The sequence below is a fragment of the Sabethes cyaneus genome, chromosome 3 (assembly GCF_943734655.1).
Source record: "Sabethes cyaneus chromosome 3, idSabCyanKW18_F2, whole genome shotgun sequence".
NCBI classification, from domain to species: Eukaryota; Metazoa; Arthropoda; class Insecta; order Diptera; family Culicidae; genus Sabethes; species Sabethes cyaneus.
The window spans coordinates 79,363,141-79,383,255 of NC_071355.1; the positions used below are offsets into that span (position 1 = coordinate 79,363,141).

Consider the following 20,115-nt stretch of genomic DNA (forward strand, 5'->3'; position numbering starts at 1 on the left):
ATTGATTGTAAAACAATTGCCACTATAAAAAAAATAGCGATGGCACACCATTCGCAACAAAGCGGTCCTCTTCAACTAGATCTTCAGCAATTGGTAACCTGCAAATTGCCGAGTGCTGCGCGTCTGTTGAATGAGGTTCTATTTTTCTAAGTGAAGTTGGATGCTTTGACCCTAGAAGACAGAAGGGGAAGGAAACGCTCTGCCGTGAGGTAGGCCGCAGCTGTAGCGCTGGACGGGAGAGCCCAAAGTCACGAAATGACAGGTTCAATGGAATATGCTAGGAAGCGATGGACAGGGAATAAAAACTTGGAAAAACTGTCTATGCATTGCCACGAGGATCAAGTATCGTCGTGCGCGATCTCATTCGTGAAGAACTGCACCATCTATTCCAGGCATGCCACGTTCAAGTTCTATGAGAAGGCAAACCAATCTTGTAAGGGCTTTACATCGGAAATTGACATCTGTACAATTTTAATATGTTATAACTATTTTCTCAAGACTGTAAGTAATCTACTATTTTTATTGAAAGAACGTCAAAACCACCTGTTCTTCCACTAGAATTAGGTCATAGACCGAAAAAATAGGTACAATCGCTTGATGGGTTGAAAATACCCTCCCGTGCCTTAAGTTTTAATATTGTTCGATTAACTTTATTTAAAGTTTTTTTTTCATGTGTGGACTCATCACTGCGACCACTATCGTTGATCTATTGTGATATCGCCCGGGTGTTTGCTGTATGACCCGCACTGCATTTCTTTTTGCTATAAATCGCTATTGAGTGAGCGATATGCTTATTATCTTTCATACGTGCTTGTACTGGGGTTTACCCTTCCTTCAAAACTTTACCCTCGACTTTACCCGCTCGTTCCGAGCTGCCCGTACTGTCCCATATTATAGCCGTCCCAGGGGAAGACTCGTTCGTTCCTCTTACCAGTACACTTAACTATAAAAGGGACTTTTGCACTGTCAAGAGGCTTCAGCGTGAAATATAGAATTCAGCATGAAGGAAGGGTAAATGAGGGGGGGGCTGAGAATAAACCCATGCTAAAGTCACTTGACAACGAATGGTTTGATTCTACTAAGATTCGAACCCATGACCACCAGCTTGTCAAATCACACTCGGTAACTTTGCGGCTCCCCACTTATGTAAAGTTATTTTATGCTGAAAAGTTAAGAGGTTTTATGTCTACAGCAGAAGATATGCTGCCGAATTATCACCCCCGCAGGCTTTTCCCAATAAAAGGAAAACTCGGCTCCGTACACTAAAGCCGTATCAATAAAACTACTGGAGAAATGGTTATAAGAAGTGGTTCGGCGTGGGAGTGATCGACTTGACTTTGAATCTCCATTGGAAGATACTATAATAAGAGTTAATGGGATCGCAGCAATGCTCCCATGATAGTCCTGTACAAAGTTAGCTGAAAAGTCTGCCGAATAAAAAATCGAAAAGTCAAATTCCGATTCGGCATGTATCACCAAAATTTTGCTTTGTTAACTATTATACCATACTAAGAAGTTCCACCTGTCATTACGAGATCCCTAATTCAATAAAAATAGGTATTACAACCTAGTCAAAATCAATGCACACGATGTCCCTGGGCGAGCGACCGCCATGTACCATCGGAACATGAATATTTAACCTATTTGCCACGATATTTCGCCTCGCAGATTCCCGCAAGGTTTTTTGCCCTGCCGACATCGATAACGAAAACTCTTCTGCATGGTTTATCTTAAGTTTTTAAAATGGTGCGCGATGCGATCCATTTTATCCACCTTTATATGGCAGCATTAGATTGAATGTAAATAAACATCAATTTGAATCAAGAACTGCTGAATATATATACCATTTACTTAAAGAAGTATGCCTTGCTGTTTACCCTCTCCAGAAGCCAAATGCACTTTGTAAGTCAGTCAATCCAGTGGGACGTTATTCAGAACGATAACTTCAAAAAGAGAAGAATCGTTTTTTCAATGTTTCCTCTTGCCAAACAATCAATATTTACCAACTCTCCAAACGTAAATTTTGCTTCTTCTCCCTTCCGAGGAGGTAGCGAAAAGAACATACCTGTTTGCTGGCAGCCACGTCCCACACCGTGACGTATCCGTGATGCGTGCCAACCGCAAGCTGGTGCCCCCGCTCGCTCCATGACACCGAAGTAACTGTGTTTGCGTCGGAACTCAAATCGCACAGTCGGGTGACCTGAAGATAGAAAGATGTGCTTAGAAAAAGATGACCGTAAATGTTTGTGTCTATAGAACTTACTTGGCTGGTGCAGGCACTCCACAAATACACGCAGCTTCCGAGTCCCACTGCCAGCACATTCTGCGCCGACCAGTCCACCAGATTTAGGTAAAAGTCGTCCTGTAATTCCGGAGCATCTAACACCTTGAATGGGATTTTGGAGATTTTGCGCGTGGCTTTTCGCGGCGATCGTAACAATTTTTGGCTTTTGATGCTAACCGGGGACAGTGAGTATGGGCATTGCTCATTGTAATCCTGAAAAAACATGGAAAGAAATAAACTTGAATAAAATGATTCAACGATCTTACGTAGTACATTTCGAAGCTCAGTGTAGCAAGTTTCTTGTGTAAATGAGAGGCTTTTTTAAAGACTGTCGACCTATCCCAGAGTTCAGTTTTGTTATTACATACAGACGATTTTAACGCATTAATTTGAATGGAAAATGAGCTTTTTCGTCTTCCTGTTCCATAGTCACGTGTCGAAACAAACGGAGAAGGGAATTTAATTCAATTAGATGCACATATACAAAACTAGGGCAAGCGCCTTTACGTGCGTGCAATGTCTCCGAACGAGTTGAAATTAAATTCCAAAGTTCAATAAAATACAGGAAAGTGCAACGGCGCAATGCCATCGTAACAAATGGTGTCAAATCAGGCTTTCCGAGCGTTGACTTCCGGCTTTGTAATATACACTGTTTATTTTTTTTTATTTTATAGAGTGCATGCAATCGAAGTGTCGACTCAGCATTTGCACATCGACGACAATGCTTGGTGAACTCATTGGTACTTATATGAAACATTAAATGTTTTGATGGGTTTCTTAGAATTTCATATTGCATAAATTCCACATAACATATTCTGCTGCAGTTCGATCGATGGATTTTTTCCTTTTCTTACTCATAGCTGTGTTTGGCGTGGTTGAGTATGGTCATGATTAAGATATAAATTATAATAGAGGAAAACAAAAGACAGATTTTACAGGAAATTGAATTTATCGCTATGGGAGTTTTCAACATTGGCGTAGTTTGTGCTGAAGGATCGCAGTATTTTATGTTTTGTTAAATAGCATTGATGGACCAATTGATGAACGAATATAAAATTCTTAAATCATCGTAGTTTATTTAATGAAAATGCTAGCTATTTTCTCAGTAATCCAAGTTTTTTTTTATTTATTTTTTTTTTTTTCAAAATATGGGCAGGATGATGCAAAATTTCGCAGAAAAAAACAAATAGGATTGTCTTCCTCCTCATCTGTGTTCATAAACTTCGTACTGCCACAAATTGTACTAATAAAATGTATGTAGAAAAAGCAAAGCCTTCATACTACATTTCGCATTTGGAACTTGAGCTTTCTGTTTGAACTATTTCGCAGCCAGCTGTTCTAGTGCAGGACGGTTGCGAGGCAGGTGCTGCGATTTTATTGCCTTTTACAGCCTCTCTAAGTCCAGATTCGAACACGCGACAGTTAGTTTGTTAGGCTAGTGTCGTACGTACCTCGACGCCAACTGAGAAGCTTTTTTTTAACTAAATGTCATTGTAAATTTCGGATGTACTCATGATATAATTTAGGTTTTGCATTTTTTGAGAAGTTTAGCTTTTGGTAGAATAGTTAGTGGACTTCAGATTTTCACAGACCATCTGTTTCTTGCAGCTGTGCTGAACCATTGGTTGGAAGTGATGATCTTTCCGCAATCTTGGAATTAGTTGCCAAGTACATTGGAAACATGCGGAAAATGTTTATTTTTTAATTCCCAGTACCGGCGTTGTGGTGTTTGTTAGTTTTTTTATCTAATTCCGTCTGCTGCTGTTGACCGTTCAATGATTTGCAATATACCTACATTCAAAACTTTATATAAACACAATCATTCGCACCACCAACTATATTCTAGTTGCCGCCAAAATGTGTGATTGTTATGTTAAATGCCATCAAATTTTATTCTATTACCCTTTGTGCATTTGCTACATTCTCAGTTTGCAATTTATATGTTTTTAATTTATTAAGCCAATTATTTTTTGGTAGCTTTGAGCATATTTCCTCTATCACAATTATAGCTTCGTTTCATTTTTCACGGTATTTTTAAGTCTAAATTAAACATTCTGATATGTATCCGCTGTCAATTGTCATCAAATCTTTAATTTTATTCGATTCAATAATCGATTGGTATGAATTGGACTGCCGAGTTTCAATAACTGTTATTCTCGAACAATTAACTGTATTAGTATAATACCTATTATTTCCGAACCGAAACAATTTATTATTTCTTAAAATGTATTAAATGTTAGATTTTTAATTTCATTTCTAACTGGGCTCCTCAAACATACAAAAATCCAAATAAATGTACGTTTTCACTTTAAATCCTTTTTTTCTCAGTTCTATTCCTTTTGTATTTCATGCACCAAACAATTTAACGCAAAACATAATTTTATGAGCTTTTTACACTCGTGAGAAATCCAATTAGAACTGAAGTAAACCAAAAATTATCAACAATAATTAAATACTAATAATTCACTGCTTTTGAAAAATGTTCATACATATACTTTTAGTGCAACTTTAACCCAGCAAATATTCACTTGATAGTCAGATCATTTCATGGCTCCAAACATTAATTTGTAAACATACGTTGAATACTCATTCGTATGAAAAATACGTTCATAAAATTGATTAATGGGAAGAATAACGATTTTGTTTCAATATGTGTTGATGTTATTTCGACGGTCAACTGCGGCAGACAAAATAAAGCGTTATCTAAAACCATTGAGTTTAAAAAATGTGACAACCAGCACTGTTAGGTTAGGTAATAATGTGAATTGAAAAATGAACATCAAGCAAACATTCTAAATTTGAATTTCTAATAGATACTTCCAAGAAATTTTAGGTTTTCGGAAACATTGCAATTTCTTACTAACGATTTTACCACCCTACTGGGGCTTCGATGCCTAGTCTCGCGTACAGGGCTGCTGTCTTGGGTTATAGCTGGCAAGACACAGCGTTTCATAAGCCAGCCGTCCGCTCCGAACCAGTCGCTGTTGTATGCCGTCCCTAACCTGGAATACTGCCGCATACCTGGTACGGAAACGGCGATTCGCCGTACAGTGGGATCACCGTCGTGAGCCGCCCCTAATCTGGAGTCAGACGCTCACGGCTGGCAAGGCTGTACCTTTTGCCAACACTCAGCAGATGCATGAGTGCCTCCTTCCCTGTCGGTATACGACCTTAGCTTCCACCGAGGTTGGTTACCCGTTCTCTAAGGTTGCTCGTATTCCGGCTGGTACCACGAGAAGGTAGGGACAGGAGTTGCTGGATAAGAGGCTAATGACTGTGGGGTCTATTTTTAAACTGCAGGAACGCGAGATACCGGTGTTACGCATTACCCAGGCAGCCCGAGGTATCTCCCTGTATTAATAGTATAATTAATACATAAAACACTATAGTAATACTAATTGTTATTGAACGAAAAAAACATAAACTTTGTTGAAAATATAGTTACCAGTCTTGATGTATCAGGTATAAGCATTTGTGACTCGAGCAGCACGTCAGCACTGTCTTAGGAAAGAACAAGTTATTTTTATAAACTTTCGTTACAACGAATCGAAACGTCAAAGCGCAGTGAATAAAATTGTTTTTTTACCGTGCACTTCCCAAAGCATGGTTCTATTGATATCGTCAAAATGTTACCCACTAATCTACATGTGATTTATGTGCTATCAAACGCAACAATAAAAACTCGGTCGCGAACTAAGAGTTTCCGGCGGGGCTATTAAAAGGCAGACAACTGCAGTGCAACTGATTGAATGCAACATTAATTTCCATTTAGTGTAGGGCGATATGTCGGTGACTTTTTTAACCTGTCTTCGTTAGCATCACTCAAATATAATTGACCGTGACTTGCGGCTCAACGGAGAGTGTGCTGCTCCCGCAGTTAATAATTGAAATATAGAAATTTTGATTGTTCTAAATCAGTGCAGTACCTTTCAGCGGAAGAGCCACCGTACCTAGAACTTTTTCGTCTGGTGTGGTTTTATCGGATCGAGAACTCGCTTTGCCATTTTATTTTGTGGTTTTCTATTTTGTCATTTTATTACGGCAAAAATAGCCAAACCCAATAATTTATATAATAATAAATAATAATAATTCATTTGAAACCCAATCATTAGAGAGAAAAACTATTGATTGACTTGTGTCATACAACTCATACCAACTGAAAAAAATCAGAAGTGCTATTTACAGTAATCCCTCGATATAAAGCAACTTCGATATAACCTAACTCGATATAACATATTTTTTACCTCGATATAACGATTTTTTTTAAATCAATAAAAACAACTGAATTAACTTTCATTGTGGTGTTACCTCCCAAAGCCTCGCATTGCTACCATACGAAAATCATTCTTATTTTTAAAATTTTGTAAGTTATGATAATATTTTGTTATTTGGATTTTCAAATTTCAATTAACAAAATCTTTACAAACTTTTCGCTTCTTCGTGTTTCTTTCAAACTACAAGACCAATCACCACAAAATTGGAAAGTTAACGGTTTGAAAGGCTCCCCTTTCATTTGCACTCAATTTCGTTCGAATAGGAATAAATATCATTTATGTTTCAATATAACGTAACGAAAATAAAAATAAAGTTGCTTTATAGCGAGGTATTACTGTATTAATGTGGTTTTACTAACGTTATCTCAAACCAGCCAGAGTATTATCTAAATTGCAAAAGTGTAATCAAATTTATTTAATAATATAATTTTTTTAATGAAAAGTTAGATATAGAATAGACGGATGGTGCTACAAGCGTGTGCGAGTTCAATTTAATTGTACAAGGCGTGGAGGAAGCAATGAACAATGCTATGAATATACCACGTTCTGCAGGAAATACTTATTTGGATCTGAACAAGCAACTGCCACATATGTCATGCCATGCAATGTTATATTAGGAAGATCACCGTTAACAGTTTCCCTAGCGTGATTATTTGATTAGCATGTTAATAGCTAGCAATGACCGCAGATTTCATAATTAATTGCGTGCATCGAAAGCTAGCCGATCGACGGAAATTAAAACACAAAACAGCTCTATCTAAAATTCGCCAATGTGCTCATTTGTCGTTTAGTTTTACCACTCGCAAGCATAAAAAATTCGCACAGTAGTCAATAACATTAAATGCGTAACGCACCCTGTTCGCAAAAACCTAAGACAAAAGCAAATCGTCATCATCTTTGCATACTAATGGCTCTGTCAACTTTTCCAGGTTGGCAAAAATGCAAGAAACCGCATATTCGCTAGGCGAAAATGCGTTCGTGTGTTCCATCTAGTGCCGAGCGGTATATCCTTAAGCGGTAATTTCACTTTCGCTCTAGATGCGTATGCGTGGCGCTGCGAAATGATATGAAGACAAAACTGATGCGTGCTCCCAACGGACGGGTTACGTTTTTCATTTGATACCAATTCGTATGCAAACTACCGGCTTCTGTAAGGCTACCGAATGATGATGATGAACCTGCATTAATCGCTAAACTGTTATTTATGAAACTAAGACCAACGTGAAGGCGACAGGTGATGAAGAAATTAATCCTAAACGGAGTTTAACGTCCCCGCGCACACTAATCGAATAATACAATGAATGGTTATGAAATCGATGGATACGTCATCTAAACGATACTGTTCTAATGCGGTCATTGGCCATGCTTTCCCATTCATCAGCAAGCACTTGACACTTCAGGTGACAAAATTTTTGCAATGTTGCTTTCTGTTTGTGAGATCAGCTCAACGTGTAGGCTGCTGGTGTCCGTATGCGCGTACAGTACAAACCACTACTGTCGCTACACACAATTTTTGCGAAGATAATTAGCACATCTGTATGAGAGTGTGTTCCGTTCTATGCCGGTGGTTAGATTCACGAGTTTTTCTGCCAGCTATTTGACAATGTTTTAAATTAACTCCACAGAAAAATCACAAAGTTTTATGTCCAACACTAGACAGCATGATTCGCACTTTCACAATTTCCATATACATTGAGATCCGGACGAATTCGTGTGGTTTCTTGCTAATACATGGTGAAATGCAAATTGTGCTAAAAATGTCTGGTAATGGAATCAGTCACCCACACGGGCATTTCGTAGCACAGAAGACACAGATGCGGGACTAGAGTTCAATCAACTACAACTACCTACATTTGGGGCACTGGTATACGACGCTTCGTCATTCGGTCACTAATTTAGCCAGTTGTTCGGTTGACAACTTTCTGCACTAACTCCGTATTTTCGTGCTATTTTTTGCGCATTAGCAGTCCATATTGTCCTCACACTCAAGCTTAATTTTATTGTACCTTCAGTCGAATTTATTTTACTTTGCAAAATGCAAATTTTATTGCCGCGTTCAGTTCTTGCAGTGCAATGTTAGCTGTATAGCTATTGTACGGTCGTTTTGCGAAGCACTTAGTCGCAATTTATGTTTGATAGCGTGCAGCAAGGTACAGGTTGAGTAGTTTTGTGTGCACGCTGCTGGGGAAATGCATTCACAACAGACGAGGTTTATGACCGCATATCGCGGTTCCGACACAGAAAAAATGCATCATTGCGATTAAAAACCAAAACAAAAACAGCTGATAAACCGTTACTTTTAACTAGTTCTTCACAGCTAGGCGAAGCTTTCAAGACGCACTGTGAAGGGATCGTACTGTAATGTATGAACAGTTTTACGGTTGCAGTATCTTTCAAAATCTGCATTGATGTGTAAAATGAGCGCACATTGGAGGTGTGTCACTTTACTAATCTAATCTAATCTCACACTAACGCAGCCAATTCTGGAAGGCATCCTGGAAAATGACGATTACTTGAATCAATCATTTTTCTTGTCAACGGCCAGGCCAACTGCGCAGCATGTACCGCAGAGAGAATTCCAAGGAATCAAGTGGAACTAGAAAAAATACCTAATTCCATCAAACTCCTTGAAATCAAGGGAAGGAAGAAAGCGTGGACCTCCCGTACCAAACGCTTCCCATATACATAGATAATGATTTATTTACAGTCGTTGGGAGTATCTTTGCTAATAAGGGTTAAGTGATACTCCGGACCCTCAGGGATGAACTAATGGCATTTAGACCAGAAGCCAGGCTGCAATTGGCCAAGGATATAGCGCCTTATTTCGCTCTCTGAAAATAGATTAGTTTACCAAAAAATTAGTATAAATCATATAATACTTGAAATTAAAGTCGTGTGGTTTAATGGTTGCCTAAAGCTACATTTGTAAGGTTAGGAACTGAAAACCGCACGACCCCGCACCTCCTAGCTTGGCTACTCAATTATACAAATTGAAGTATTTCCAGGTATGGCCACGTGGAGGCGCTAGGTAGGGGCTTGGGATGGCTAGAGCTATGTTGGGCGCTTCTTCCTAGTTGCCTTCCCCATTTCATACCCCACATTGGAGGTGTGTCACTTTAACCAATTAATTTACAAGTTTAGGACAGTGAGTGTACCTTAATTTTTCCTACTATCAAAGCTTCGTGCGAATGATTTCTATCAACCTGACAGTGAATTTAAAATGCGGACCATATTTGTTTTCGGATTGGAACAAACTTTCAAACTGCTTTGCATTCAGGCTAATGAGTATCTCAGCAGTGAATTTTAGGTCTTATTTAGGGTGATTTGCCTGTATAAAACAAATACTATAACTATACTAAGTAGCTATACCCACGTACGTTGTCATACGTCTAACTTTAAGTAGTATATTTCTGTAATAGATGTATATGTTACAAGCCTTGATACCTAAAATTAAAGAAAAGAAAATAAAACTTTTTCAAAATAGAATTCTACTATTTATATTTATATTATTTATATTTATATTAACTTCAGTCAAGCCTTGATAGTTCAATTTCTTTGAAGCATTTTGCTGAACCAAACTTGCATGCAACATTAAATTGCACCTAGCGGCGAATCGCTGACATTACTAATTTTTATTTAGCAGGTTTAATAAAAATTTCATCAATTATACTTCTTTAAAGTACTGATGATGTAGAAAAAAGGTGGTACTTTCCAACAAATAGTGACATTACCAAATATTATTTAGAAATGACGAGTAAATTAAGCAGAAGTGTGAAAGGTTGTCTTAAAAATCGCTAAATAGGTCCACTCAAGATCATTTATCCTAGTTCATTTGCTAATGCCGCTGTGGCTGGCAATGGGGTTTTTGTTACAGACCGAAAAAGGTTTTAACATAAATATCATGGAGCGGGGTCGAATTAAAAATTGTATTAGGATAACAAGTGACATTTTTTCGCAAATTCATGTATAGTAAAGTAATTGTAAACTGTAAAGTTGTTTCGATTCTACAGACTTTTCTGCTTATTTCTGCGCCACATGGAACAAACTCGTCGTAATAAAACGCCACTACTGTAATGATCGATTTTCAAACTTTATGTACCTTTTTCTCGGAAACTAATAAACGTATTGGAAGTTGGTAGAAGTTTAGAAAAGACTTTAACTTTTATGCTTTGTAAACGATGATTGAAAAAATCAAATTTTGTCCTCTCCTTTCTTATTTCTCTATGAACCAAATTTGCACTATTCGACAGATCTTGCAGAAATAACGGGAGTACATCGTACCCACGCATTACATCTTTATTTACTCAAAGCAGCATACGATACAGTCGATCGAGACTAGCTATGGCAGATAATGTACGAACACGGTTTTCGGAATACTAACACGACTGGTGAAAGCTGTATATTGGATCGAGTGATATATTTCGTGTGCATCTCGGGGATACTCTCGAGCCCCTTTGAGATGCGACGAGGGCTGAGACAAGGTGACGGGTTATCATACATGCTGTTCAACATCGCTCTTGAAAGGGTGATCCGAGGAGTAAGCATCGAAACGAGACACATAAATATGACCAAAGGTGGTCTTGATATTATAGCCAGGAACTTTGCAACGGTTGAGGCAATCTACGCCAGATTGTAAGCGAAGTCTAAGAGGATTAGGCTAAAAATAAATGCGTCTAAGACCAAATACATGAAAGGAAGAGGTTCGAACGAGACTAAGGTGCGCCTTTTATGGACGTTAACCGTCAACGACAACGAACTAGAAGTGATAGGTGATTTCATACGTTCAGGATCGCTGGTGACCGAAGGCAATAACACTAATAAGGAGACACTAATTTGCCTTTAGCAAAACGCTACGGTCAAGAAGCATACTAATGGTTTTTGCGGTAATAATCATTATCTCTGGTATTATGCAATGCCAAGATGATACGACTCAAAATATATTTGTAGTTAGCTACAAAACCATACTAAACTGTTAATAAAGCAAGATTTATCGTGGTTACTTATTTTCCCAGGATTAAGGTGAAATGTGAGTATATGGTCTTACAAGTGACTTTAGCATGGGTTTATTCTTAGGGCCCTCCACATCCTTCCTACTGCATTCTGCATTTACTAACATTGAAAACCTCTTGCCAGGGCAAGTTATAAAAGTCGTACTTGCTTGAGGGTGCTTAAGGCTGGTTCGCGACAAAATCTGGACACCTCAATTTTGCAATAAAACATATTTGCTAGAAGTTTAATCCATGAAACAATTTTATATCATTTATGTTTATATCGTTAATAATTATCAAACAAATTAACATTACTTATTTGGTCTGCATGAAAAATTGGCGAACTTTGGAGTTTGCCCTTGCCATGAGGGTCAATGCAGACTTGTTGGCAACCAATTTAGCTGCGTTTGTCCAATATTTTCGAAATTTATCTATAGCTTGTTGTTTGTGTTGGGACAGCTCTCTCTTCACCAAAGCCCAATACCGCTCGATGGGGCGTAACTCTGGACAGTTAGATGGATTCGCCTCCTTCGGTATAATATGGACTACATTAGCATCATACCATTCCGAAACATCTTTGGCGTAGTGACAGGATGCCAAATCAGGGAAAAACAGCGAGGGTACATCATGGCTGTGTAGGAACGGTAACAATCGTTTCTGCAGGCATTCTTCACGGTATATTTCCTTGTTAACCGTTCCCGTAGTGATGTAACTTTTGCTTGCTCGACCACAGTTGCATATGGCCTGCCACCCTGAATATTTTTTGGAGAACTTGGCTTTCTTCTTTGTCGTAATATGCTCTGCAACGCCATTCCGTTTCATGGCAGTGTAAAAAGACATACCAGGAAGTTGTTTAAAAGTCTTCTAGGACATACGTTTCATCGTCCATTATAACGCATGGAAACTTTGTTTCGTGCGTGTTTTGGCCGTCGTATTTTGCTTATCATTACGGTTTGGCACAGTCCTCACCTTGAAAGACTTCATACCTTGTCGTTGCTTAGAATGTTGGTGACATTTTTATTTAACGAGCAATGGTACGTACAGAAAGATCTGGTCTCCTCCGTAATATTTGTTTTACCTTCGCATTCTTGTGGTGGTTCCTCAGATCCGTTTTTCCGTCAAGCGAGTATTGAACGATTTTAAAACACTGTGAACAGTGCTTGGAGGAAATCCAAGCTTTTTGGCAAGTTTTCTCAACGAGAGATCCAGATTTTCATTGCGACCGCACACAATTGCTTTTCGTACCTGCTCTTCTTTCGACGCCATTTTACGCTGAGCGCTTGTAATATAAACAAATGTTATATTTTCAGAAAGAACAGACATACGTCTACCACTCTGCAATATATTTCACTCATTGTTAATGTATTTCCGAAGCTGTGTGCGTTTAGGGGTGTCCAAATTTTGTCGCGAACAAGCCTTACTATGGGCTACACAAGCAATTGCGGTCGAGTAGACTAGGTCCCCGAACAAAGCGCACCCTGTACAACACGCTTATTAGACCGGTTGTTCTCTACAGGCATGAAACATGGACAATGCTCAAGGAGGACCTACGAGTGCTCGGAGTTTTCGAACGACGAGTGCTCAGAACGATCGTCGGCGGCATACAGGAGAACGGAGTATGGAGGCGGAGGATGAATCCTGAACTCGCACAGCTCTATGGCGAACCCAGTATCCAGAAGGTGGCTAAAGCTGGATGATACGTTGGGCAGGGCATCTTGCAAGAATGCCGGACAACTACCCTGCAAAGATGGCGTTCGCCTCAAATCCGGTAGGAACAAGACGACCCGGAGCGCAACGAGCAAGATGGTTAGACCAGGTGGAGCAAGATCTGGCGGAGAGTACTCGGTGGCCGAGGAATCGAAGAGCGGTAGCCCTCAACCGAGTTACATGGAGAAACTTTGTTCAACAGTATACGAACCGGGGTTGGTTACCCGTTCTCCACCAAAGTTGCTCGTATCCCGGCTGGTACCACGAGGAGGTAGGAGTTGCTGAATAAGAGGTTATGAACCACTGTAGATTCTATTTTATGCCTACGCGTGCACAAGGCACCGACGGTACGCATTATTCAGCCGTTTATCAGCCTAATCTCGATGAAACATTAATTTTATCTGATTTTAATTTTAGATTAATTTTATGTACCTATCATACCAATATGCACGATAAAATTCAAAAACTGCTGAAAATGTATTATTTATTTTGACGGATCATGGTCGCTGTAAATAATCATGGTCGCTGGAATTCAAATTCATCAGGATGATCTGACAGTAAAAATGTAATTTTTTTACTCACAGATACAGGTGGCTGACTGAATTAGCTTTTTGCCAGAGCAAGCGTTATGCTTTATAGCTTTGTGAAGCAAAACGAAAAACTTCAGTGAATAATGGCGGTGGCTGTCAAGCAGCGAAAAAGCATATTCGGTTTTATTGCTGCTTTCAGCAGAGCGCGATAAGACTACTTGACCTTATAACCTGGTTTTTAGGGAGGTCATAGAAACTTTCTGAAGAGTGGGCCACTTGATCGGAGTTATAGCGGACATCAAAAAGTTCCAGTGGAGCTCAATGGTTTATTAGCAGTTTTATGAAATTGGTATCAAAAACCACTAGAGGAATGTGATAAAACCTAAATTGCTGCTTGGATAGAATCCGGTGGGCCAGACTCGTCGTAAGATAGTAAGAAGACATAGCATTATATCCAAGCGTATAACGGTTTTTGACCGGCGGAAAAATGTTGGATCGCCCAGTTAGCTTCGTGGGACGATTTTGGTCTAACAAACTAGTCGTCGTATGTTCGAATCTCGGTTGTGCGGTGCTGCTGAGAGTCAGTAGGATCATTATATTAGCCCCGTAGCTGCCCTGATTCTAATAACCGACTGCGAAGTAAGTCGATAAAGAAAGGTAATGTGCATGTCTTAAAAACGGTTATGCCCAAGGTTTTGCTTTTTTGCACGAGAAAAGTAGGATACACCAAACTGTTTGATAACTCGTACAATGAAGCTTAATTTTTTATATGATTTATTAAAGCAAAAAGAAGACGTGTGGTCCAAGATTGCTTCTTTACAGGACGTCAGATAAGCTAAGAAGAATTTAAGATTCAGCGTTGCCAAGCTTTAAAGAAACATGACAAGAAAGACTTATTGACTTGAGAAATTACTCCGATACACCTGAGCGTGGTAATTAAGCGAAAAGTAGAGATTGATCGATCCGGTTGATCAGCTAGCAGCTTTGATATTGGCGTATCACTGTGCCATATTTTTCCTGAATCAGTGACCAATTGAAAACTGGTTGCAACGGTTTAGACAGATAGCACATTGCTTCAACACAATAGAATGCATCAATTCAAAAGTAAAGGTTATCAGCATAGGAAACAAAACGATCAATTAATTTTTCTTCATATTAATCACAAAAATTATTTTATTTTTCCAAAATGTCGTACCTTTTCCGCTGTTATTAAGTAGTTAAGTAGTAAAATATCGATATTTAAGTATATCTCTTCAACGGTATAAATAAGGGAAAGGAAATTCTTACAATTCTATTCTAGCAAAGAAACTAACGCAGTTTACACCCAGATCTCGCAGGTTCTGTAGAAATTCGGCAATACTATCATACCTCACTGTTTTAAGGAGCGGCATTGCGATTTTCGGTCGAGCGATTGGGCTTGAAAAGGGATCGGCCAATTAATTACCTGTCCGATAGCTTTAGCCATACAGCATTATATAAGCTTGAACTAATGCAACCCCCATAAACATCAATCAACCTATATCAAGCATGAACTTAATACATAATAATTAAGAACTAGGTACTTATATGATAGTGATTCATGTCAGCGCTGCCGCCGGTTGCTGTGTTCAGGCAACTTGTACCAATAAAGTTATAACCTGGTTCCAATTACCCTGAATTACATTAGTACCTATCTTTAGCCTTTGTTCTTCTGCTGCCGCTCAGATTGAACCGTTTTATATCAATACGGTCGAAGCTTTTTCGCAAAGCAAGCACAGGCAACCGGCTGGTACAACGACACCTGAGTTGTTTCATTTCTTTTGGCGTTGCTCAACCTGGAACGTGCGAGCTCATCAACTTACTAATTGTGTGCTGATTTAGATCGTGGATGGTCCCGGCAGTATGGTACCCTCAAAATATCCGCCGTAGATACGTAGACAACACACCGAGCGAATTATTTTTATAATTATTGCAAATTATTTTTACGAGAATGAATGAATTTGTTCAATAACCGTCACCTGTCTAGAAGTGCTTGAGCGTATTTCATGTCTGTCTAGAAATGCTTGAGCGTATTTCATGTTTGGAAATTCGCTGGATGTGTGCTACCCTAGTGCGTTGGTAGCTAATATTAGGATTCATTGCAACGAAATCGACTCATTGAACTTTCTTGTGAGAATTTAATAGTAGGTGTGTACATGTAGGAGTGAACTCTACACGAACTTATAAGAACTTGCTTATTGCAGCATCAATGTAATAATCAACAGTGATAATGTAAAAACGGTATCACTTACTAGTACATATTAGACGATCTTACAGTAGAGATCGAATAAATTCTTGCCTGAAGAGATGTTTGCCCTGGTCGGAAATCTAGTTCATTACCGTGTTGAATAGCCACAGGAACCATAAATTGTATGTGTCACACAACGAAAGAAATGGCCCTCCCTGGTTACGTGTGGTAATTTATGACCGACGGTGAACTTATGTTTCTTAGATGGAACATCCAGACAATTACACACTTTGTTGAACCTACGGCATAATGCCTACAAACAAGTCTGATCGGCGTGCGCCTATAAATGGACAGCGCTCGACGGGCGACAACTAACGCACCTGGCCGTCTTCTGTGGTCGAGGCTTTGATGCGTGATAATCGTAGAACCTCGGAATAAGTAGGAAGCAATTATGATAATGTTTCGTCTACGAAATTGCCCCGATAGAGTAAAACAACATTATTAAACTTGTCGGTCGTGTACGGCAACCGACTCCGAGGTTTGGCACGGTAGCGGAAACGAAGTCGCAACCCATTTTTCTCTACAACAACCATTAGAAGGGTATCGAACGCAATCAATTAGTCAGTTTGGTACATTGCCAACATCGATATTATTGGTGCTTTCCGATGCGATAATACCTGTGTACAACCGGTTACGCATTTTTGATAGCAGAGAATTTCCGATTGTTTTGTGCGCTGTAGTTATTGTTTCGTTTGGCGGATTGATGCGATTTCGTTCGGTACGGTTCCTGAGCACGCACAAAAATTGGTTGTCCCGCTGTTTACGTATGGTATTAGTTCAGTTATGACGGACTGGTTGTATATTTTCCGTTACAAAGCTACTGCCTATTGAGAGGGTCAAGTTTAATTATAAACCAAAGGAATCAACAATTATAGCTCTAACTCGAAAAATAGGAGACCCCCAAACGTTTTTCAACAGAAACGAAAGTGGAAAGCGATTCATCTCTGATAACTTGACACTATTCAACTAGTAGGTTGGCTTCGAGGTACGATGCTGGTCTAACTAACAAGCCAGTCGTCGTATTTTCGAATATCGGTTGGCAGCTAGATAGTCAGTAGGATTTTTGCACTAGCCCCGTAACTGTCCTGTACTCTAAAAGCCGACTGCGAAGTCTGTCGATAAAGAAGGGTTCAAGTCTTAGAAAGGACGTTAAATCCCACGGCTTTGCTTTGAAAATGTTTTTCTGCTTAGGTTGTTTTCAAAACAGTAAAGCAACAAAGTTAAGAATGTTTATCTCCGTTTACTTTCTTATGTAGCCTTTTAAGAAAATTAAATCTTGTTAGGTTATAGGCCATCAGCAGTTTTGAAGATCTTACGTCCATAAATGTAACATGTATAACGGAACCCGCCTCCTATAGCAAATTACGGGAACAGGACAGGCTTAAAATCATCGCCGCATGGTCTTTATATATTGAATCTTCATATATTTTTTAAAAGCGCTCTGATAATACCAAAATACACTCAGATATTCACGAAATATTAGCAAACAACAAATTGGTATGAATAATTCTAAAAAAATTCTAAAAAATCATCTCAAAACAGACAAGATAACTTGCTAATTTGAATCAAACATCTAGAAAGTTAAGGTCACAAAGGCAATCAAAAATTAACAATTTGATACAAAAATGTCGTTAACTCCTGTTGATTCACAGTTTTCCCGATAAGTTAAAAAAAGTGCAGAGTTTCTCCAGTCATTTACCAAATAACGTGAGTTTTCGCATATTTTTGGAATAACGTAATCAATAAACTTGTGCCGAGTCACATGTACTGTTTGACACAGTTAGTCGAGGTGAGCAATGTGTACGTGAGAGGGGAGAGAGAGGGATTAGTGGGTCTCGACCAAACAGCTGTTTTACGATGATGTAACCCTTGTTTTGACGTTATTAGTTTTATCTGAAATATTCTATAGCATATTTATTCACTATTCAATGTCTCGTTTAAAATGTTAGATGCAAAGAAGTAAAAGAATAACATGATTTAATTCTCCCGGAAAAGATGTCCATTTGACCAATCTTAGCAGCACATTAAACGTTACCTTATTGCTGCGACTTGTGATTGTTCATAATATTTCTTGAGGATTACTTCTGATTTGCACTTATTTCTTGAGGATTATCACACTGATTTGCATGTTTTTTGATACAAATTTTATAACAATCTGAAAAATCATACACCAGAGCATTCCAGTGTCTCGTTGAACTGAAACTGAAAAGTGCATTGATTCAAACAGTTTTAATTTGTTTTGTGGGAAGATGTTAGCAGAAGACTTCTAAAACTTTTTAGCTTATTTAACAATATTCTGCCCCAACAGACTACTAAAACATTAAATGTTGCATAACTCTAAGAAACTGGTAGAAGAAACTTGAATCAAACAATTAGATTGATAAAGAAAACTTCTTTGAGTTTAAGTGGAAGTTTATCTTCGATAAGCGATTCGTTATCTCTTTGGTATTTTCCCTGTCTAGTCCGCACCCAACTGAAAACAGGTTCGCGTATGCTCGTTAAATAGTTCTTACGTCGTTTTTACGTACAGTGAATCACAAGTGTATGAGCAATGCATATGTACTGTACTGTTGTTCTGGGTTTATCGCTTTCTATTTTAGCCCAGCTACACACTGATGACGAAGTTCGCAATGGTTCGTAGGGTCTTAACTAGCAAGACAGTTTACCTGTTTCGTCGGGGACTGATACTTGAACAATCCGGGCCGATTACTGTTGGCTAACAAACCAATCTTATCATCTGTCACGGATTTCACGTCCTCGATTCCGGTGCCGAGCAGTTCGTTCTTGAGCAGGCAACTGTAGGCTACGCTGTCACGGGCGGTTTCACCACAGTCCCGCTGCTTCTTGTTCGACTGGGGTGAGTTCTCGTTCGATTTACTGCTAAGTGATGCAAAATTGGTTTGCCAGTTGTTGTTAGCCCTGTTGGAAAAGGAAACAGAAAATATACACGATTGCATTAGGAACGCAGCGATAATAGATATCAGCAAATTTGCTAACAGTCATACTGTGCCACACCAAAATAAAAATTGGTTTCGTCTTCTTATCTGAAAATAATAGTTTACGTAATTGAACCTGAACTTTTAGTACATAGTTTAAATTTAAATGAAGTCAAAGTATCTTATTTAAGAATCTGAGTTCATTTATTAGTTTTAGAATAAGTGTATCCTTAACTTAACAGAAGCTCTCCCTTATACCTTTTTCCCACAATTTTCGCGATGTTCTATGAGGTAAAAAACTTATACGCAGACAATGAAAACAAACTATTATTGTGGCTTTGACAACCATCAACCAATGGCACTGTCATTGAAATGTTACAGCGTTTGTGTGGCCATCTTCTGTACTACAAATACTGCATGCACTGCTACAATGTGAGCTACGCTAATGATAACAGAATGTATATTCATTTTCCAACAGTATCATAGAGGCTATATATAGCACGTGGACAAGAAAGTATATTTGATACTCCATTTTTATCATCGTAGACAAACGTGGGCCTTTGTCGAATACCTACCTGGTCAAATAACAATGTGAGGGAACAAAATTGTTTCAATTGTTTTGACGTAGGACTACGTCTTACGGCAAGCTATGGGATAGGGTGTCATTTCAAAAACCGAAAAATGCGAGCGTCTTTCATAGCAACTAACTAATGCAACGCAGCAAATCATACGCACATATCCTACTTGTGGATAAAACAGTCACTAGTCTTTGAATAGGATTGATTCTTCACTTTGGGAATTGCTGCATCACATTACATGCACGAATACTCCGTTTACCTTGCGTTCATCAAGACTCGAAATAAAATCATTCAGCATATAAAAATAATCGGTTAGAAGGAAGAGATTGTTACCCTTTTTTAACGAACACATTTTACTTTCAGGACATCAACCTGGTCTCAGTTGAAACACATAAATCCTGATTTGTTGGATGGCGAAATTGCCTTTTTTGCTAAAATCGAGGTAACCGAATTAGCCGTCACGGGTCTGAAAGACAAGCAAAAGCATACTTAATTACAAATTCTTATAATTTTCTCTGCAATTATTGCATGAAAAAGCATCAGTTTTTATAC

At 38.7% G+C, this 20,115-nt stretch overlaps 1 protein-coding gene across 6 annotated transcripts in view; it reads right to left on the reverse strand.

Annotated features, from left to right (window-relative positions):
* LOC128744468 (fizzy-related protein homolog) overlaps positions 1-20,115 on the reverse strand; it is a 33,193-nt gene that overhangs the window by 3,596 nt on the left and 9,482 nt on the right. For all 6 annotated transcript variants that reach the window (XM_053841505.1, XM_053841508.1, XM_053841506.1 and 3 more), the window contains 3 exons: positions 18,716-18,968; positions 2,264-2,497; positions 2,066-2,200 (listed from right to left, as the gene is read on the reverse strand). In XM_053841505.1, coding sequence (XP_053697480.1) covers positions 2,066-2,200; positions 2,264-2,497; positions 18,716-18,968 — 622 coding nt within the window. The remainder of the gene's footprint in view (positions 1-2,065; positions 2,201-2,263; positions 2,498-18,715; positions 18,969-20,115) is intronic.